Source organism: Pleurodeles waltl, chromosome 3_1 (assembly GCF_031143425.1).
Source record: "Pleurodeles waltl isolate 20211129_DDA chromosome 3_1, aPleWal1.hap1.20221129, whole genome shotgun sequence".
Classification (NCBI taxonomy): domain Eukaryota; kingdom Metazoa; phylum Chordata; class Amphibia; order Caudata; family Salamandridae; genus Pleurodeles; species Pleurodeles waltl.
Genome location: NC_090440.1, coordinates 846,006,615 through 846,029,351, shown reverse-complemented (window position 1 = coordinate 846,029,351; position 22,737 = coordinate 846,006,615). Strand labels below are relative to the sequence as shown.

The 22,737-nt window shown below is 43.2% G+C and overlaps 1 protein-coding gene across 1 annotated transcript in view; it reads right to left on the bottom strand.

Annotated features, from left to right (window-relative positions):
* Positions 1–22,737, bottom strand: part of COL9A2 (collagen type IX alpha 2 chain) — a 157,926-nt gene that overhangs the window by 108,931 nt on the left and 26,258 nt on the right. Inside the window, exon 5 of the mRNA XM_069223778.1 lies at positions 20,190–20,243. Within this exon, the coding sequence (XP_069079879.1) occupies positions 20,190–20,243 (54 nt within the window). The remainder of the gene's footprint in view (positions 1–20,189; positions 20,244–22,737) is intronic.

The following is a 22,737-nucleotide window of genomic DNA, read 5'->3' as shown; positions in this document are numbered from 1 at the left end:
GGCGTCAAACAAAATATTTTTTACATATTATCCTTTCCTACAAACACTTCTATATTATGGCCCACGGGTCAGACTAACTCCACTCTCACCCATTATTTCAAATTCTAAAACCACTTTTCAGCCCCATGGACCATGTCCCAGTATATAAAATGGCGGTCACAACCTTCTGGTCAGGTTGCAACCAGCCAGTCAGAAAACTCCCATTGTCACGTGTATTTGCGAATACTTCACGGTCGCCGCGACCAGAGACATACAAATTTGAATTTCCCTACATTTTTCAAAAACTACTGAACAGATTCACACCAAGTAACCAGAAGCATGATCTCCGTACCGACAGCTAGCTTTCTGCCAAATTTGGTGTAATTCTATCCAGTGGTTTGGCCAGTGGTCGTGTCTAAATATTCCTACGGAAATGAACATGGGAAACGCAACCTTTTTTTGTTTCTCAGCTCCTACTTGACGTGTCACGCCAAAACTTTCCCTGTTCAACAAGAATCATGTGACAAAGATATAGGCTGGTCAAAAAATGCTTTTCCTATGGAAAATTGGTCTTAACTAACTACCTAGTGGTGGCCGCCACTAGGTGATATCTTTGGCGCTGGTTGGCAAATCTTCACAAAATTTTCCAAAAATATTTGACGCTTGTGAGCAGCTTTCTTGAAAGTTTCGGGGTGATCCGTCAAGGAGGGGCTAAGAAAAAGGAGGGGCCAAGAAAAAGGAGGGGTCCCAAAAAGCCTTTTCTCCATTCATTTTTCCATAGGGATTTTGAACAGCGATTGCGCCCGAACCACTGGATGGAATTACACCAAATTTGACAGAAAGGTAGCTCTGTGTCCAGAAAGCAACAAGGAAGTGTTGGCAGCCATGTTGAGACTGCTTCAGCTATATCCCTGAAAAAATGATGAAAAAAAACAAAAAGGGGCCGGCATAGTCTCACCCTGACCCCTTAGCTCTGGTGAGGGGTCCTAAGGTAACTATAACTCACGCCCTCGCCATGCACTGCTAATTACCCCACAAAGTACGGCAATCATGACATCTTTATTAACATAATTGATATCAATGTAATATCTGCAGTAACATTTTTGATGAAAAAAATGTGCATGGACTGCACGAGTTATAGTTACATTAGGGCACAAATTATAGTTACTTGCGATAACTCTAACTATAAAAGGTGAATTTCTATGGTTTGTTACATTTAAAATGTGAGCCTAACTATGACGTCCCTGTAACGTTTGGTTTTTTTAAGTGAATTTCTTTGGGGGGTTTTTAAATTCTATTTCCTCACTATAATGTCCCTGTAACCTTTGTTTTTTCAGAGGTATATATATATAAATCAAGGTGTATAGATGTTGAGTTAGGTATAGAAAATCTATATATACTTATCTTTCAATATTTTGTTCCTACAGTATTCTGTAGTCAATATTCAGGATCCACACTTAGAAATAGACCGCAATCCTTAATTCAAAGGGATGCATTTTGTTGTAACTTTTTTATAGGCCGAAGATGATACAGTGCTAATTTCGGGGTAAGAGCATGCTGTATTACAACAGTTTTTAACCTGTAGTCCAGGGACCCCTCTGTGACACCTACTCAGGGTGTCAGTGAATGCTTAGAAAATGGAATAATATCAACAGATTAATAAATCGAATATATATACATATAATGTAAAATGTTTAAACGTTCTGAAAATATGAATTCATTTGAAATTGGAGATTACAAATTAAATTTGCCTCCTCAGATTAATAAATTGGAGCAGTGCAAGTGCATTAAATATAGTATGAATGATTGGTGGCATCAACTGAATTAAGGAAATCTCCTTTGAAATTAAAATGTTGACTTTTTTATACGTGTCTGTAATTTAAAATAACATATTTTATAATTTGTGTATTTGTTTGATGAATGCTTGATAATGTACTTTTTTGTGTTTTTTTCTGGTTCAAATCATCGTAATTGCTTAGGCCAGGGACCCACTTGGGGACCCTGATTTCCTATTATGATATTGTGGTGGTCCCCAGACTCCAGTTAATATTAATTGGGGGTCCACAGAACTAAAAAGGTTAACAGTCACTGCTCTATTCCATCACTAGCAATGTATGTAGGCCATGCAATGGCAATCGTTTGTCTACAGTGACAGGTTTTGCTGCATCATTTAGCCAGATGGTCCAACTGTTGGGGGCTCAGTATATCGACACAGCTTGGACCAGCCCAAAGGCAGAGCATTCTGTATGGGAACTACATACCACTGTATCGGATTCTGTTTGGTCTACAGCACAGAATGTTATGCTGAACAATGGCCATTCAGAGATTCGTAACAGTGCCTTTCAGCTATTTTAACAGAGAAGCTCACAGTATAGGCAGGGGTACCATAAAAGAAATATAGTGCCACGCATATCTGGTGTTGTATGTGCATAGATATCCCCGTTGTGTGGTAAAGCTTCAGGTTCACGCTCATTGTCCAAATCAGTACATCGTTGAGTTCGGAACTCTTCATTTGAGCCGGTGTTTGCAGGTGGAGCCCACAGGCACCCATTTTTGGGGACCAGCACTTATTTTTCCTGAACATACTTGAGAAAAACACAAAATAGGAAGAATAGAAAGAGAGAAAAACAGTGGCATAGAAGAATGCATGGATGAAAAACAGTCCGAAAGATTTAGATGGAGAGGCAGTGGTGTGCAGCGCAGGGGGAGAAACTGCGATCTGCGCCCTCCTCCCCCAACCACCACCACCACACACACACGCACACACACACACACACACACTATACTGATTAGATATAGCTGCTGCCTGGGCTCGGTAATCAGGTTACTATGGAAACAGTACTGTAAGAGCGACCGCCCAGGCTCTGCTTGTCCCATCGTGAGATGGTGCTCTCCATTTTATTTTTTCTTCGACAGCACGGACATTATCAAATTTCGCAGAGCCGCTGTTCTTCTCCAGGCAAATAGCCGTGAGAGACTTTTTCTTACAACTGCGCGCTCCCAGACTCTGTGCTGAAATCACCACCACGGTGTTGAAGCGGCAGAAAAAGTCCTTACCGACCCCATAATTATACATTTTTAACTTTCACACAGAGACTTTTAGAGGAGCGAACCGGTGATTGGTGTGATATTTATCGTACCTACTAAAATCCAACATTGCGAAGTCGGAGTTTATTAGACGCGACAAGTACCACCCAATTTTACCAGACTTTTTCGCCCGGCAGGTTTGACCTGACCTGCCTGACCTTCCAGAACGCATAATTACATTATAATTGTTACTGTTATGTGTAGTAACAGGGGTTACACATACTGTATTGCAATTAAATGGGATTCTCACGGAGAGGGCCAGAGATTTTGGCTGCTAAAATCACTGCGAGTAAATCCAGGGAAAAATGAGCAATTACTAGGGGGACTCGGACCCAGATTTAATGATTCTCCTGGTAATTCTTCATTTCTCAGATGGCCCACTGGATGCAACTCGGTATCAGCACCATCTCGTATCAGTATTTCCAGGGTCCAGAGTTACCAGTAACTCCAAGAGTAGAGAAAATCCAGACCATTTTCAGCCCATTTGTAATGCTCAAATGGGTGGCCTCTATTGGTGACTGAATCCACCTGTCACAATAGTTCCAGAAGCTTTTTTATGTAGCCATTAATACCACGCAGTTGCCATTTCTAATAGCTGAATATAACAGATCTTACTATTGACCAGTGCCAGAGTATTCAATTTATTGACACTGAAATTATAAAAGATTGATTTGGCCACATTGAGATTCAAAGTCATCACCTACTGCCCACATATAGATGATGACAGTGTGCACTTACCTCCTTGAATAGTACAGTAGCAAGGATGTCAAGGACACTCATGCAGTCAAGGAAAATGCCCCCTTTGACTGCTGTTATTGTAGCAAAATACAGCAGCTGTCTGGGTTCAATGGGGCCCTTACGGCTCTGGGCCCTGGTGCCACTTCACCCGCTGCACCAAAATGAGCTATGCCCCTGTCCTTGAGTCATGGAGTGGTATTTGTCCCATTGCTGATATAAGAGTTTGATTAACTCTCAAACTCCACACAATTCCCAGCTCCTTTGATGTGTTTTAACCCTCCAAATGACTGAAATGTAACTAGGCGGAAAAAAAATTAGGAGCATTATCAAAGACCACCAAGGTTCGGATGCAGAACTTATTATTAGGTAAGAAATATGTTGAATACGTTTATAATAGTACTTTAGAAAAAATTAGACTTTTTGAGGCCACAGATCTGTGCCACATATATTATTCACTTCTTGTTTCTTTGCAAATGAATTAGCACGCCGTGGCGCCCACTTCCTGGTACCTCCAACATTGGTGCACAAAGGATCTGAAAATGAACTTGTCCAGGATGACAAAGTTTGTTGAGTTGGAAAAGCCTGAAGTACCTACTAGGTCCACTTGTTTAAAAACACATTAACAGAGAAACGTGGCTTCACTGTGAGAAAGATGGCCGCCACTATCTAGAGCGCTGTTTCTCTTGTGGAACACCTATTGTTAGGTGGCATTGCGGGCCCAGTTAATGGTGGATCAAGTAGAGAACTTGCATCGTGATAAATAAGGCATTCTGGGGCTCAGATGCACCCCCTTGGGTCCTTTGAGCCAACGAACAGCCCCTACCACACACAAGAATTTCAGCCATCCCAGGGTGCTTCTAGATATTTAAGTATCTAAATGACTTGCTCATGACTATTTGAAGCCTGGAGAGCTCACCACGTTCACTCTTAACTCACCTGACCTAGAGCTGACATTACCTTCTGGTGATGGCCTTGCAAAACGTTTACTACATAGGGTCATTCTGGACATCAAGGGCCTACATTTAAAGGAAATTACCCCTATTTGAGACTGCATACCAAGAGATGGCCACACTCAAACTCATTCTAGCCTGCACCACCCTTCAGGTACAGTGCAAGTTTAGCCCACTAATTGTGTAACTGGATGGACAACTGTCTACGAACACCAAAGCCTTCCCTAGTACGGCACAGTGGGACAAGATGCTTCCTACAGGGGCTGGGAGCCTTATATGTCTCACAAGAAGTCACACAGGAAAGTCATTTTTTTAGAAAGGCTCTCAGGCATGTCGAATAAAGACCTAGTGCCACAGAACCACTCCACAAAGCAGACAGCCCTTGGACTAGCTGCCATTAAACTTTCCATGATGGCAATACACAAACGTATGGCAAGTTGCAATGAAAAAGTCAAGTCCATGCGTACAAACATTCCTTCTTTTCAGACCAAGCTAGGCACAGCTAAGAGGAGGCTCTTCATTGTGGAGAGTCATCTATAATAGACACAATACGCCAGACCGTGGCAGGGGCTGTGGAACAAGTGCATGGATGTGGTGTAGTTGGAGGACATAAGTCTTCAAGTCTCTAAGATAACATCACAATTTGAGGTGTCCCTGAATGCACTGAGAAGGATGATGTGCTCTCCTCAGGTCTTTCCTCACAGAAGGTTTGGGTCTCACCTTCTCTCCCACCTCTGTAATTTAAGAGAGGTGTCCAAATTCTGCTCAGACATACACCAAGCTCTGAACCTCTCTGGTGTGTACAGGTGTGGATTTTTCAACACCACCAGTGCAGATTAACTGTGACTGCTCCTAGGGGAAAGAGACACTCCCTCTTCTACAAAGACCAGAGAGTTTTCATATCAGCAGGCTTCTTTCATGAAACAAATGTGAAAAGTAAAAAATTACTAGCACTCGGTCCTCAGCTGTGGAAGTGGGACATCCGAAATGGCCTACTGGAATCAGCCACCATGCTCATTATGGTCAACTGAAAGAACAGAGAAATGCATATCCAGAGGAACTGAAAAGTTGCTTAGAGCATATAGATACCAGGGCCATGGACATGTCATAGATTTCAGATGGAGGGGAAACATCTTCCACCTTCCCCACAGGCCCACACAATGACAGAAGACCGCTCTCAACCAGAAAACTGAAGAATGAGATGGACTGGAATCTGTCTCAAGACACTGGGTGACCAAAGAACACTCTCCAGAGACCTTGCAGCTCAAGGAAAAGAACACAGATGAATCCAGATTTCCCCGGAAGCCCTGGCGAATGACCTGAAACTCTAAATGGTTGCAAGGCTCACTGCCACTTTTGTTGGAGGGCTTTGTTTTTGTTTCATTTGTGTCTCACTACTGGATTGCTGCTTTCGTCTAAGTACCCCCTGTAGTCACCATTGAGGTGTCCCAAGTATTATTATTTCAGGTGACATGCTTTTAGGAGGGATTTCGGCATACATCCTGCCCATCTAAAGTATGTTTGGATTAGATGGTCTCTTCCCATTTAAGGGATAACTTGTAGTAGTGCTATTGCCTCCTTTCTGAGTTCCGTCCACCACTTCCCCATACCTATACCCTATCTCTTCTTTATTATAACTAGGGCTCCCAGTTTTATGGTATTTATTTTTTCAACATTTCCATCTGTATTCATCCATATTTATTTTTTGGCCATTTTTTTGGCATTTATCCATATTTATTTTTATGCTTTGAGAATAAATTAAGTAATAAAATGGCATATTTCCACATTTAACTGATAAACAATTACTTATACTTTGATGCCTATCGCGTTTTAGCAAATTAGGTAGCCAAATATTACAAAGCACTACACAACAGGTATATATTGGCATTATATACAAATAAATGCTAACATATGCCTATATTTAAGGGAATCTCATGCTATTTTTAAATCCCCATAGTTTCTATCTGCTTAGCAGTTGGTCTGGATTTCATAAGTGACAATAAGGAGAGTCACTGACAAGAAGCACAATTTTCTTTTTTTTTCCTACTTAATAAATACAGACAAGACAAAGATTGTTTTCTGTCTGTATTTGTCAGTAAAAAACAGCAAAAACAGAAAACTGGAAGCCTTAATTACAACTCAGACACATTCGCACTTTCCTATTGGATCTAATTTTATAGACAGGCTTTTCCTTTGTGTGAGTACCCCTCCTCGAAAGTTCTGTATTACCTTCATTGCTTTACCCTTCTTATCTGGGTATATCTATGTCCACTGGAATGACTAAGGGCTTCCAGGTCTTCCTTAAAGGAGCTGCCCTCTCCAGGAGCGTCTTACATCTTACCGTTTTGGTCCAACTCGGTGCCACCACTTGCCGTACATAGATTACTAAGTGACACATCAAAATCCCTACTTATGCAGACCCAATCCCACCATAAGCACGCAGTTGTCTTGCTAAATGTCAATGGCCTTATTCACTACATCAAAAGGAAGAAAACCCTCTTCTACTTGGCCACCTAGGACCTGATTTACAGTTTGGCAGACAGCATACTCAGTACCCTCTCTGCCAAGCCTTCAGTCCCCTTGCCTGATTTACAGGTGGGCAGACCTTAAGTATCTCAGCAATGGAGCCTGATCCAGCTCCGTCACTGGCATAATCCTCCAAGAGCTTGATGGAGTATGAGCTGTCATTGACTAGAAATGTCCAAAGGGCCAGCGGTCATCTCTAAATGTAGAGTATGGGTATTTTATTGTACATTTCACCAACTGAAGCCCAGATATTGAAGAAAGAGTTGGTGGGTAGGCTGTTCCATTCTTATAAAATGGATGTAAGCACCCCTTCTTTTCAAAGTTGTCCAGAGTAGTCTGAAATAGGCAGAAGTCAACACTAGGGAGAAGACGGAGCTACTGGATCTTGTCTCCATCTTAACCAGATCAGGCAGACCAGAAATGAGTAACACCAATGACTGCGGACTCCTAATTGACCATATATGTCATCAGGAGCTTATTGATGTGTGGAGACTGATACATCCACATGACAGAGAACTAACTTTTTTTGTCATTGACTTTTTCTTGTCCTTGGCTTCCCTGTTTCCAAATGTTGAACTCTGTTTATTTTCGAGGGTGTCAGATCGTGACCCATGTTATTGCATCAAGAGCTAGAATTTGTGACTTCACTGTCCGGACCCTAACATATGAATGCATATAAGTAAAGGCAACTAGAGGGAAAGAGATTGCTTCAATCACACATTGCAGATCTTTTTTACAGACAACAAGGCCTTGATATCTTCTGATCTGACTTCCTGCGCTGTGAGTAAAACCTGTGTTAGAAGATGTATGAAGATGGGCCCTGCTTTGAGGGAAGGGAAAACGACATAAGACCACAGGGTACTTAAGGCATAATTTAGGGACATCACAGCCTACTATAATGCTATGCTGAGAACACTACTTCTAGAAGATTTGACCAGCGTTAGTTTTAAGCCAGATGCTCTTTTTAGCTCACAGACAGAATTTGTGTTGTAACCTTTTAAGAGAAAACAGCAGGCAGCAATGGCATGGAGGCTCTGGGCACTACAGCTCAGACAAAGTGAGTCTATATCAGCAAACCCCACAATCAGTTTCATTTCATGAACACCTGCTGACAAAATATTAGACCTCCTGAAATAATTTGCTATTTTTTGTTTAAGTCTCTGCCCTTACAACCTCTGCATCTCTAGAGGACATATTCTTATTAGATGTCTCAGTACCAAAATTATTGCAGAGGATATTGACCACATATCCTCAAGTAAGACCCCAGCTAATGATGGTTTCGGATAGAATATTACAAAATTAACAAATCTAAAACCTCAGTGCTGCAATAGAAAGCATTTAAGCGCACAGAGCAATAAGGCAGTTTGTGATCAAAATTTAACAGGCCTTTGATATCCATGAACCATGACTCCAGCAAAGACCCCTAAATATTGATACCACTAGATTCATGGTGTGGGCCTGGGAACAAATGAGGAAATGATCATGCTAGACTCTATATTCTCGGCTGAAATCCCCTCCCTACTGAAGTCAGCAATGGCATTGATGGAGGAGCATGGAGTCTGCCGTCAACTGAAACACCTTCGACTGACCACACTTAGGGCCATATGTACAAACACTTTTTCCCATAGACACAGAATGGGGAAAAACCTTTGCTACATCTGGCCCTTAATGATCTATACCCGACGGTAGCTATGTCTCACTACAATCCCTTACAGAATGCCAGAGTGCACACCCCTTGACTCCTTTTTGTATCACATACTTAGAGCCACCCTTCTGAGGGCCTGTGCCTCACAGTCTGCCTTGGATATGTTACTCAGCTTCCAGTCCCCTGGGTTTACCCCGGGGGCTAAGCTGGAAAAACAAAGAGATCTTGTCAGCGTCGGACTGGCCAATAGGGCAATCAGGCATTGCCTGATGGGCTGCTCTCACAGATCAGTATGTGGGCTCAAGTTTTAGAAGTCTGGGGCCTGTTTTATGGCCATATGGGACGTTTTCTGCTGTTGATGGCCATGATATTGCCGCAAACATTGCCTGCAGAAAACACAAATACATGCAGTCTCCCATACCTTACAAAATACTGATACAGTGTGTCTTTACAAGTTCAAAACTCGGCTGATCTGCAAATGTAGGCCACTTTTATTTAGCTGTCTGGTTCGATACCTGGGGTCACTTTTATTTTGGTGCCTGGGACTTTTTTTTGTCCCAGACCAACCCTGGATCTTGTCTCCCTCACCCAGAAGCAGTGGAAATACTGGTGCTCCTAAACTGAGCCCTCTCACCCAATTATAGATTGTGCTTATTCCACAGATTTTATTGTACTCTGGTGGCGTCCCACAAAATGGACCTGGCTACATATGCCTGCTGTGCGAATGCCGGATGCTGGATTTCTTCATCTCGCCTAGGAGTGCCCACAGATTACTGCCCACTGGTCAGGCATATTCAATAGAATTCAACTCATTACACACTTTCAGTCCCTAGATCTCCCTTAGTTGCGCTGCCGGGCTGGGTCCACAAAAACCCTGTCACTTCCTGTCGACTTATGGCAAAGTTGCTTCCCCTCACCAAGAACAGAGTGGCAATGCATCTGGGTAGGAACACATTCCCTAAACTACTGAATTAGTTAACTGATGTGACATATTGAAACAAGCAACTTGATACCTGATGTCCAGCTCATCCTGCCGTGTGGACATCTGGTGTCCAGTCATTGCATATTTAGCCTTGATGAGAGACTGAGAATGCCCTACAGCGGTGCTGACATGATAACCGAGTGCCTATGGGACTCAATTGAATTGCTAACGGCACTCCCATCCCCACCACTGCACCACAGGTGGCATTGTTGCTCAGACACATGTTCTAGATCCTGTGAGGTCCCATCATGTTACCCATTACATGCTGCCATACATCTGCTACATCCCAAAACAAAACCCCAGCAAAGACCCTCTGGACTGCACCCTTTACAGGCACATATTAGCTCTTAATATTATTCTCAAACTCCTTGCAAAAGATCTCTACAACTGAGTTAGACCATTAATTCTGGTTTTCATTTACCTATGCAGGTAGGATTTATGCCAGGTAGGTCCTCAGGGGATAACTTAAGAATGCTGCTACATCTGCTGGTGCACATACAGGATGACCATGAAGAGAAGGTAGTCCTATGCCTAGATACTGAAAATACTTTTGGCCATGTGGAGCTAGGTTTACTTTTTTAGGGTGGTCAAGAGGGCCTGGCTAAGTGGTGATTGCCTGGGAAATGTTCAACCTCCACAGACTAGATCCTGGTAATGTTAACCTTTCTGATTTATTTGAGGCTTAAGCAAGGCACAAGACTAAGCTGCTGCTGTCTCAACTATTATTTATTCTCTCTCTGGAACCCTTGGCCACTAAAATCTGCCAGTAAGTAACTATGAAAGGCATCACCACACCTACAGGCCCCCAGAAAATCTTAACTTATGCAGGCAGTTATCTAGACATCTTGATTAACAGAGATCTTAACTACCTGGTACATCACAACCTGATCCTCTATTACTTAAGACAACTGAAGATTTTCAGCAGTTGTCAACTGTACAGATTTCACTGTGGGCAAGGGTTCAAATCTTGAAAGTCATAGTGGCACCATGCTTTAATTATGGTTCTTCAATACTCTTTATGTGCAATTCTCACTGTATACTATCCAAGATTGACTCTATGATCAAAACCTTCATTGGGTTGGTGTCTATAAATGTCTTGAAGTTGACTTGTGCATGCACTGGAATGCCACACTTTGAGGTAACATGAGTCTTATGCAAGTCAACATGGAGATCTTCTGGAAAAATTGGGCACAGTTGGACACCCATACTATTGATGACCTACTTGATGGTGGCAGCTGGAAATTATTTAAAGAGGTGAGTTAGTCCTTTGGATTATGCCCCTCACAATTATGGAAATATCTGTAACTCACTGTAAGGAAATGCCTCCTTGGCATGGTTACCCCCTGACTTTTTGCCTTTGCTGATGCTATGTTTTGATTTGAAAGTGTGCTGAAGCCTGCTAACCAGGCCCCAGCACCAGTGTTCTTTCCCTAACCTATACTTTTGTTTTACACAATTGGCACACCCTGGCATCCAGGTAAGTCCCTTGTAACTGGTACCCCTGGTACCAAGGGCCCTGATGCCAGGGAAGGTCTCTAAGGGCTGCAGCATATCTTATGCCACCCTGGGGACCCCTCACTCAGCACAGACACACTGCTTGCCAGCTTGTGTGTGCTGGTGAGAAAAAAACGAGTAAGTCGACATGGCACTCCCCTCAGGGTGCCATGCCAACCTCACACTGCCTATGCAGTATAGATAAGTCACCCCTCTAGCAGGCCTTACAGCCCTAAGGCAGGGTGCACTATACCATAGGTGAGGGCACCAGTGCATGAGCACTGTGCCCCTACAGTGTCTAAGCAAAACCTTAGACATTGTAAGTGCAGGGTAGCCATAAGAGTATATGGTCTGGGAGTCTGTCAAACACGAACTCCACAGCACCATAATGGCTACACTGAAAACTGGGAAGTTTGGTATCAAACTTCTCAGCACAATAAATGCACACTGATGCCAGTGTACATTTTATTGTAAAATACACCCCAGAAGGCACCTTAGAGGTGCCCCCTGAAACCTTAACCAACTACCTGTGTAGGCTGACTGGTTCTAGCAGCCTGCCACACTCGAGACATGTTGCTGGCCCCATAGGGAGAGTGCCTTTGTCACTCTGAGGCCAGTAACAAAGCCTGCACTGGGTGGAGATACTAACACCTCCCCCAGGCAGGAGCTGTAACACCTGGCGGTGAGCCTCAAAGGCTCACCCCCTTTGTTCCAGCACCGCAGGGCACTCCAGCTAGTGGAGTTGCCCGCCCCCTCCGGCCACGGCCCCACTTTTGGCGGAAAGGCCGGAGAAAATAATGAGAATAACAAGGAGGAGTCACTGGCCAGTCAGGACAGCCCCTAAGGTGTCCTGAGCTGAAGTGACTCTAACTTTTAGAAATCCTCCATCTTGCAGATGGAGGATTCCCCCAATAGGGATAGGATTGTGACCCCCTCCCCTAGGGGCTAGTAGCCATTGGCTACTAACCCCCCAGACCTAAACACGCCCTTAAATTTAGTATTTAAGGGCTTCCCTGAACCTAAAGATTTAGATTCCTGCAACTTACAGAAGAAGAGGACTGCTGAGCTGAAAAACCCCTGCAGAAGAAGAAAGAAGACACCAACTGCTTTGGCCCCAGTCCTACCGGCCTGTCTCCTGCCTTCCAAAGAAAACTGCTCCAGCGACGCTTTCCCCAGGACCAGCGACCTCTGAATCCTCAGAGGACTGCCCTGCTTCCAAGAGACCAAGAAACTCCAGAGAACAGCGGCTCTGTTCAATAAAGACTGCAACTTTGTATCCAGAGGAGCTGATTTAAAGACCCCTGCAATCCCCGCAAGAAGCGTGAGACTTGCAACACTGCACCCGGTGACCCCGACTCGACTGGTGGAGAACCAACACCTCAGGGAGGACCCTCCGGCGACTCCAAGACTGTGAGTAACCAAAGCTGTCCCCCCTGAACCCCCACAGTGACGCCTGCAGAGGGAATCCCGAGGCTCCCCCTGACCGCGACTGCCTGACTCTGAAATCCCGACGCCTGGAAGAGACCCTGCACCCGCAGCCCCCAGGACCTGAAGGATCGGAACTCCAGTGCAGGAGTGACCCCCAGGAGGCCCTCTCCCTTGCCCAGGTGGTGGCTACCCCGAGGAGCCCCCCCCTTGCCTGCCTGCACCGCTGAAGAGACCCCTTGGTCTCCCATTGATACCTACAGAAAACCCGACGCTTGTTTACACACTGCACCCAGCCGCCCCCGCACTGCTGAGGGTGTACTTTTTGTGTGGACTTGTGTCCCCCCCGGTGCCCTACAAAACCCCCCTGGTCTGCCCTCCAAAGACGCGGGTACTTACCTGCTGGCAGACCGGAACCGGGGCACCCCCTTCTCTCTATTGAAGCCTATGCGTTTTGGGCACCACTTTGAACTCTGCACCTGACCGGCCCTGAGCTGCTGGTGTGGTGACTTTGGGGTTGCTCTGAAACCCCAACGGTGGGCTACCTTGGAACCCAATCTTAACCCCGAAGGTGGTTTACTTACCTGCAAAAACTAACATTACTTTACCTCCCCCAGGAACTGTGAAAATTGCACTGTGTCCACTTTAAAAACAGCTAAATGTGTTTTATGTAAAAAGTATATGTGCTATTGTAATTATTCAAAGTTCCTAAAGTACTTACCTGCAATAACTTTCAAATGAGATATTACATGTAGAATGTGAACCTCTGGTTCTTAAAATAAACTAAGAAAAGATATTTTTCTATAACAAAAACCTATTGGCCTGGAATTGTTTCTGAGTGTGTGTTCCTCATTTATTGCCTGTGTGTATGTACAACAAATGCTTAACACTACTCCTTTGATAAGCCTACTGCTCGACCACACTACCACAAAATAGAGCATTAGTATTATCTCTTTTTGCCACTATCTTACCTCTAAGGGGAACCCTTGGACTCTGTGCATACTATTCCTTACTTTGAAATAGTGCATACAGAGCCAACTTCCTACACTCACCTACTGTATATTCTCTAAGCCAGACACTCTGCCATACTGCCTCACCATATCACCCATACAGAATTATTTCAGAGTCTAAAGCACATTCAAATGGGTGGTATCTGGTTTACATGAACTGTAATAGACACAGTATGTTTTACCAATGGCTGCTGCACTCAGAGCCAAATGGCAGACTAAGCGCTGGGTCTGCTTTAACAGAATCTGGAACGATCTGAGATACAGTTATTCCATGACAGAGGGCTCAGGGAAGCTAGTCTCAAATTTACTACGTTAAAATACTACACAAGTGGGAATATTCCCCACTCAGATTCCTCTCAGGCCCAGTGTTTATCCGAGGGATGGACCACTCCTCCCCAACACCCATTCCTCATGTGATACTCTTCCTTAACTATCTTTTATTAGATTCAGAGAATTTGCCTCTATAGTTACTCATTTATTTTTCACTTACCACCCTTCTGGTTACCAACTTACAATGCACTCAGAGTGTATGTGCTCTGAACCCATATACCACATATGTTTGGTATACTACAACTTGGGAAGTATGCGTCATCTATCTTTCCCTTTTTAAACGTCAAGATCCACATCCTCCTAGTAGGCGGAATCACCCTAAAAAAATCTCCATTATCCTGTGAATCCTATTCATACTACTGCTCTCTACCCCACCTTTTTCTCCTCCATCTTTATAAATACTGGACCATCCTGGTATTTTGCCTCTACCATCAAACAGAGATTTCCACTTCGACTAAAAGTAAACCTAATCTTATAAATTGAATAATGTCCTTCACCGTGGTTGTATCTACATCTCAATTCTCCATGTCAAGATCAGGCTATACTTGTTGTGATTGAATAAAGAATTGCATTTTTTAAATAAGCAAATAAAACCTCTTGCCCATATCACCTCCTCAATGTGCAACAACATCTTTCCTGCACACAGATCTAGGGAATAAAGTTGGCAAAACTATCACTGCTTGATCCACGGGGATCCAGTGAGCAGACTTCTGCTCCTTCTTCGATGCCATAGAAGTCCACCAGGAAGGCTGAGATCTATTTTCTTGCATTTAGTTTCAGAGGAGAGGGGCGGCCATGGGAATAACTGCTTCTTTAAATTATCCCATCTGCAAGACTACAATAGGTAATCATGCACAAGTAACCTAGTCATTTAATTGGTTCATATGACATCCAAAAGTTGAGGCCAATTTTTTTTTTTTTTTAAGTTCATATATGAAAAATAATGTTTTAAGGTGAGTTCATTAAAGAACTCCATGTTTTTTTTGCTATCTTTTTGGTTAATGTGATTATCATATATTCGGAGATGGGTTTAATTATCATTTTCCTTGACAAAGGTTGTAGTAGATTTTGGTGTTTAAATGTTACACTACATTTTTATGTTTTTATTCTAGCAACTGGAAAAACAAGATTAAACCAAAAGAGTTTGAGTATACTTCCAATGACACAAAAAATCAGATAACTTTTATAACCATGTTTACTGTAATTATAAATGTATAACTATGTAACCATACTGTGTAATAATGCAACCAATTTCCTGATGTAACTTTGCACTAACAGCTATGTTACTACAACTTGTGTAACCATAATAATAGTAATGTTGCATTACTAACTACCCTGTGCTAAGTAAGCTAACCACATTATGTAACTACATTATAAAAGGGATAAAGTACCAACTGCTGTACATTATAAGGTTTATGGAAGCTACAGGGGAGTTACATATACCATATAGTGGAATGAGGCTGAGTTTCATTGTAAGGTTATGAGACTCTGACATGCCTTGCAATATCCTTATCATGTACACCAGGGAGTGCTTTATCCCATGTAATACATGGTCACACCATCATCTTTCCCACAAACCACTTAAAACCTTGGTGTGTAGGTCTTCCACATGAAATAGTGAGCATGACTGCATACATGAAGAATGGAAATAAAACCTCTAGTGCAAAATTAAACACAGCAAAATCATGTTAGAAATTTGTGGAAACAGTTATTAGAAACAGTTTAATACAAGTCAGTTAAAAAAAAAACCTGCAGTAGCTCTGAATGTGTGAAGAATTATGCAGAAATATTTGTGCTTTACTCAATCTAAGGAGTGCAAAAAACTAAGTTGTCTCTGCTTATCATTGTAAACTATGAAAATAGAGCAGAAGAAAAGCAATATTAAATTTTTATTGCTTTGAACAGGTGCTTCAATTATGCTCCTTGACCTCACCTGCCTTTCATCTTGGCTGCTGGCAGCAGGCATTATGACATCAGAACTTGACTGTAATATCTTGGAATAGTCAGCTTCTGATGTCTTTTATTTATAATCTGTGACTGGGTGTGTCACGAGTCACAGAATATAAAGAAAATTAGAGACTGCCATTTATAGAGGCATTACAGAATCCCATGCTTTATATATACATATTCACGTAAAAAAAACAAAAGTTAAAGTGACGTTATAGTTAGGCTCATATTTTAAATGTACCAAACCATAGAAATTCACCAGTTAGAGTTATCTCAAGTAACTATAAGTCATTCCCTAAGGTAACTATAGCTCACGCCCCCGCCATGCACAGTTCTTTTTGTCAAAAATGTTATTGCAAATATTACATTGATATTATCAACGATGTTATCAAAGATGACATGAGTGCCATAATTTGTGGGGTAATTAGCAGTGCTGTTATCTGCAAGTGCTGTAATCTGCAAGATTGTATTTGAGGGGTTCCATGCACAGGTTAAAGATGAGCGGAGAGAGGAAGGAGCCCTGGAGTACTTTGTTGGAGATGGGAGTGTCTGTGAGCTTAATGACAGATGGTAACATTTGAAGGTGGTGGGGTGTAAAAGTTCAGAGTGCCCAGTGGCGACCAAGCATAGCAAGCCAGTCCGGCTGTCATAATGGGGGTTCGGAGGAGTGAGGGGTTCTCCCTCCCAAGAAAATGATAAAAAAAGAATGGGCAAATGGTGCATTTAAAGTAAATTTCAGAAAGCAAGAAGGTAATAAAGCATTGTGAAACTGTAGTTATGACATCAATAAAGAGATTTCGTATGATAATGCCAGTTACCCTGTCACGTCAGCTGTCTCCTGCCTCCTCCCAGTGATTCCACCCCACTCGAGAGGGCAACAAGGAGCCTACTGTCTGTTCACATCACTCCCCAAAGGGTGCCATGTGTCCTAGTACCTGGTCACTGCATCCTCTGATTCACTAACTGTGTGGCAGGGACCATTTCATCTCACACAACACGTGAAGTTATCACCACCCAGTGTAGAAATAAGGGCACTACACTGCCTTCCTGGAGACAGGGCCTCAAACCCAACTGTGCGGCTCAGAAAAGGTGAGGGCTCCATCCATTCCAAGCAGTCGTCTATTCTGGGGATACACCTGGTCTGCTACCTGTTCAATGTGGGGAGCTTTAGTTACATCATTTCTAGAGCTCAGTATGCAGCCAAAGCTGTAGAAAACTACCAAGAGTTGCATTGGGATCTGGTTTGCATTAACACCCGATCATGTACAAATAAGGCATGAAAAGAGATTGGCCGCACCCATTGATTTGCAGAAAAAGAGCTGCTTCATGCTATTTTCCACACAGGAAAGTTAGTGAGTTTGCAGGAAATTTAACAAACGAAGGATGAAGTAATAGAGACTCCCTCGGTGTGATAAATGCAGCAGAGAGTATATTGGTTTACCAGCTTCCGCTTCACTGTAGGAATCTGCATTTTCACATCAAAGTCAGTAAAACAAGTGTGCTCAAGCATGTAATTAGTTACAGTTCTACGAAACGACAAAAGACATGTAGCATTATTAGTTTTTATTTTCTTGTAGTGTATCTTGCGCCCGAAGCATCAACTATTCTCATCCCGTGTTTCAAAAAAGCTGGAAAGAGCAAAAAAAACGTGAGACACTCCTTGGTGACCCTGAGCATTCAGAACTATTGGCATTGTAGACAGAAGGAATCCTTATGGGATCACAATGGCGGCTCTTGCGCTGTGTGTGCCAAAAAATGTTGAAATGTTTGGATACCTCCGACCACCCCATCTCGCCAGGACATAGCATATTTAACATCTCCCAGACTTTCTTTCATTTGGGTACCCCTCCCCTTAACATTCAGGCCTGGCCCTCTCACTTCTGTGCAAATTATGCCATTTTCCCAGCATTCATTTTGCTACCTCATCTCTACGTGGCTTTACTATTCTTAGGTCTCAATCTGATTATTTTGAAATGTAAATAAATAAAACCCGTATTATTTGTGGAGGGCCTCTTATAAAAGGTAGCTGTCCAGATAGCTCAGTGGGTTAAAACGCTTGCTGGGAAAATCTGTGTGCAGTATGCAAAGCATGACATTGCACTCTACGCCACCTTCATTCTTGCTGTTACTTCGCCTTCATCCTCACAAGATCGATAAGGAAAGTGCTGTCCAGCTGATATTAGCATCTTCCTTCACATGGTGGTGGTGAATGCGAAGACGACGGTGGAAAGAAGCAAGGTGAATTGTATTTTCAACTTCCCTGCAGGCACACAGTGTGGCACGAAAAAGAGAGAGAGAGAGAGATACAGCATTCTCCCACCGCGTGCTGCTCACCTACACACACTGGCAGGCCCCTAGCAACTGTACCGTACCACGTCTCTAAGCCAATCGAGGCACTGCTGTAACAGCAGGAGCAGCGTCTGGATTGGCTGGGGAAAACAACCTCAGCTCTCATTACTGAGCACAGGAGCTGCAGCTATAAGTCACCTCGCCCTCTCCGGTATGTGCAGGGTGAGACTCTGGGCCGGCCTCCACTGAGCATGTTGAGCTGGCCGGAGAGAGGCAGCAGTCCAACGCGACATGTGCACTTGAGCTGCTACTGGCTAAATCTGATGGTGTCCGTCTGTTATGTGAATACTATTGTTAAGCCCAACCCCCTTATGCCCACACTGGCTTCTCCAGGAGTCAGGAACCACCTAAGGCCTCAGTATTGCAACCGGCCTATCCACGGAAGAATCAATGCAAAACACACTGTTTTTGTGGTCAAATCACATTTAATGGAGGGGCCAAAATATAAATAGGGCAACGCTCCACCACTCTAAGGGAGGCACTGCTCCTGGTGAGCTTTATAGCTTCTCAGCTGCTGCCGGTTGATAATGTAGGATGTGAACCATTTCACGAAAGTAAGCAAAAAAAACCTTAGAAATACCATCATTATGTCATTGCTTAAGAAGGGGCTCAGGATTGTATCAGATTATACTCCAGGGCCCGCAGCTCCAGCTGGAAGAGGCAGTATGGCACGGAGGCAACCTGTGACTGAGATCTCTCAATAAGGCAAAGGTTTGACACGACCCAGCTTTACTGGATGTCAAAGGCAGCATCCTCTCGGGAAATAGTCCAGGGGTCAAATAACCTAGTCAGCCTGTGCTATGTTAGCATTAATGAAAAAGCAAAACAGATGCTAGTGGTACTTTAGTGGACCAAAATATTTTGTGAGTTAAAATCCACCTATTACACGCTGATACTGCTGGGTGTGTTATTTATTGATGAATTAATGTCCCTTCTTTCTGTTTTTCCACACCTCAGAATGGGTGATAATGTAGTAATACCACAAGCTTTCGTCCATTCTAAACTGTGCAACCTTGATGGCATTTGCTGCATTTTTCCCCATACAATGTGTGCCAGATTATACCTGGGGAAGTTTATGCAAAGAAAAAGTGGGGTATTACCATCCAAGCTATAACGCTGATTCGGGCACAAACAAGATTGCCAGTGGATGTGCAATGAGGCCCTTAGTGATTAAAACAAGCAGCCTAAATGGTGCACTTCACAGCTGTGAACAGTTGGTTCAATATAGGCCCTTGCAGCCAATGAGATGAGCAGGGATCCAGCCCCTCAGTAGCTCTCTGCTGAGTCAAATACATTTGTATATCTGTGAGACAGGCAGCATATGTGACATTTTTGTGGCTCTCACGAAATTGTGCACATGCAACAACTGCTTCATGTTAGACCACTGCCATGGATAAAGGGGCAGATGTGCCTTGTGTTGCTACCACTTTGCCTACCCTTACCTCATTCCCATATTCTTGTATGTAAGGAGTGTTTACAGGGTAGCTAAACCCACATTTTAAGCATTATGTTAAAGTAAATCTTGGTCGTATTCTACAAACCACAAATAATGCAATCTGAATGAAGCCACACAATTATCACACAAGATTCCACTTCAGCAGTTTGCTATGAAGAAATCACAAAAACCTGGAGCTTTAATTCAGAGTATTTGGATCCGGTTTGACTGGTGAAAATAAATAGAGGAGATAATGCAAGACTATCAATGACAAGAAGTCGTTCATACTTACTTTAGGGCCAGAAGCCCCAGCTGGACCCCTGTCTCCCTTTGCTCCCATTAAACCCTGCAGAAAGAAAGCACACCGTATTTCAGATAGGTGTTAAACACAAAGCAAATCTGCATTAGCTAGTAAAACAGCTTCTGATTGGTAAAGACAAACTTCCAAAGTTTAGGATGGTCCAGACACTTCTTGATTTCAATGAGCCATCGTCAACTGGCATTATTAAGAGTTAGATTCATAAAGCACTTGTTCACTGATTGAGTCAATCAGACCTAAGGCAGTAGTAGGGTCCAACTATGCAGATAAATCACTTTTTGTTTTGTATATACTACATTTTTTACGATCCACATTTCAACCTGAATTTAACTTTAATCATTGGAAGATTGACCACAATTCTATTAGCCAGCAAAAATATGGTTCTTCTGATTGGTATTTTGTGGTGTTCTGTTTTATTGAGAAAGAAGATGGGATTATTAGTTTTATGCAGCGGCGATATAGGCAAAACATTATATAAACACATCACATTCACACACTTACATCTTAAATTGACACACCTGATTTTGTGCAATAATATCACATAGCAACTTCAGTTCATTACTTTACAAATTTAAAATATGCATTGGCTAATTATGTGCAAAATTTTGTGACATGCTATGTCAGGAGCATCGGAGTGTTGCTCAGGTGACATATTTATATGGTGAATGGCTACAAGTGACCTTGGCCAGCGAGGACTAATTATAATGGTCTTTTATTGAGAATTGGGTTCAGTGGGTCCTAAGCCTACTGAATGAGGTAGACTTGTCTTGCTTTTCAAGACTGTGGAGAACTGGGCTTCATCAGAGAAGATGCAAATGTCATGTGACAGAGAATGGAGGCCAATGGTCGGTGGTTAAACAGGATGAAGAGGTAACATCCTTTAGTTGGCAAATGAGTCCATTGGACTCTGTTCAGACAGCTAGAATATGGGAAACGGCCTCAACTATGTGGGCACAGCCACACATGGCAGAAGGCCACAAGTTAAACAACGCTTGCCTGAACAACGCATATATCTTGACTACGCATTTGCGAGGTAAGAGCAGGCCGTATATGCATTGTTCAGGCAGCGGTCTAGCTGTGTGGATGGGCAGGCAAACAGGAAGGAGCAGGAAGATGGATAGGTCGCGGTAAGTGGGGGTGGGGGAGTTTTTTTATTTTAGGGATGCATGGGGGGGTTTAGGGCTCAGGGCCGGGGGTCGGGGTTGATTAAAGAGCAGGGGTTTGCAGAGGTTGGGGTAGTTTGGTGGATATCAGGGCAGTGACGGGGTGAGTGTTGGGGTAGATTAAATGGTAGAGGGGTTGGGGGGGAGGTTTTAGGGTGTGTATGGTGGGTTTAGGGCTCAGGGTGGGAGAGGATGGGTGGGCAAACAGGAAGAGGGAATGCCAGTTTGAAGAGCAGAGGACGTCAGAGGGGGTCTGGGTAGTATTTTAGGTTTAGGGGTCAAGGCAGTGTAATTTTAGGTACAGGGGTGTGTTAGGGTGCAAGGTAGGTGGGAATTTACCACGCATACTTCTTTACCACATATGCTTTTACAACAAAATTTGTTGTAAAGGCATGCGTGGTAAAACCATGCATGGTAAAGACGCTATCGTGTTTCTGAGGCATGCATTGTTTTTGCATGCGTGTTGTATCATACAACCCTACAATATGGCCAAACTCCCAGCTCCAGCTCTTTCACCAAAGTGCAACATTCTCTGGGGCCCTGAACTCAACTTTCACAACAGGTGTATGTTCTGTGTGTCTAGAGCTCTCCTTTTACACAGCTGGATCATTTTTAATGTCCAAAGCTCCAAGAAAATAGCTTTCTCTCCACCACACAGATTTTTTTTTACGTAGCTTGGCTCCCTGCTCTTTATGCAGCTGGCACTCGCTCCATGTCTTTAATCTCTCTCCTTATGCATCTTAGATTACTCCTATTCACACGTCTTTCTCCAAGCCTCCGGCTCGCTCTCCTCATACAATTAAAATGCATCACTGTCTTTGTTCTATTCAGGATTTACTACCACAGTGGAGCCTCTCTCGGAATCCCTGACTAACCAGTTCAGCATCTGACATTGGCTCTGCATATGCCAAGCTATCTTGTCTCATTAGTTACTGGCCCAAGAAAGTACAATGCTCAAGTGTTTTTCCAAAAGCGTATGATGTGCAAGTTCGTTTGTATCACGAGCCGCACACTATTGCATCACACTCTCTTTTGTGTGGAAGAACATTAAACTGCATTACCCTGTCAGAAGCCTGCACTCTGCTTCTCAGTCATAGTTACGGGCCCAAGTAGAAAAGCATCCTTACTGTTAAACATGCCAAACTGTTAAAAATGTCAATAGTAAAAGCTGATTTACCCTAATCCAATAGCCAAAAAGTGGTCCAGCAGCGCGACAAGCACTCAACAAGTACCTGGGGTCTAGTTTCCATTGGCTGCCGTTTAATTACTTAATTACTTTTCTAGCAAGGTACCAGTAAAGATGAAGACTCCACCAGGAAGCCTTTAGAAGGTCAAAACACATCAACAACACCATAGTT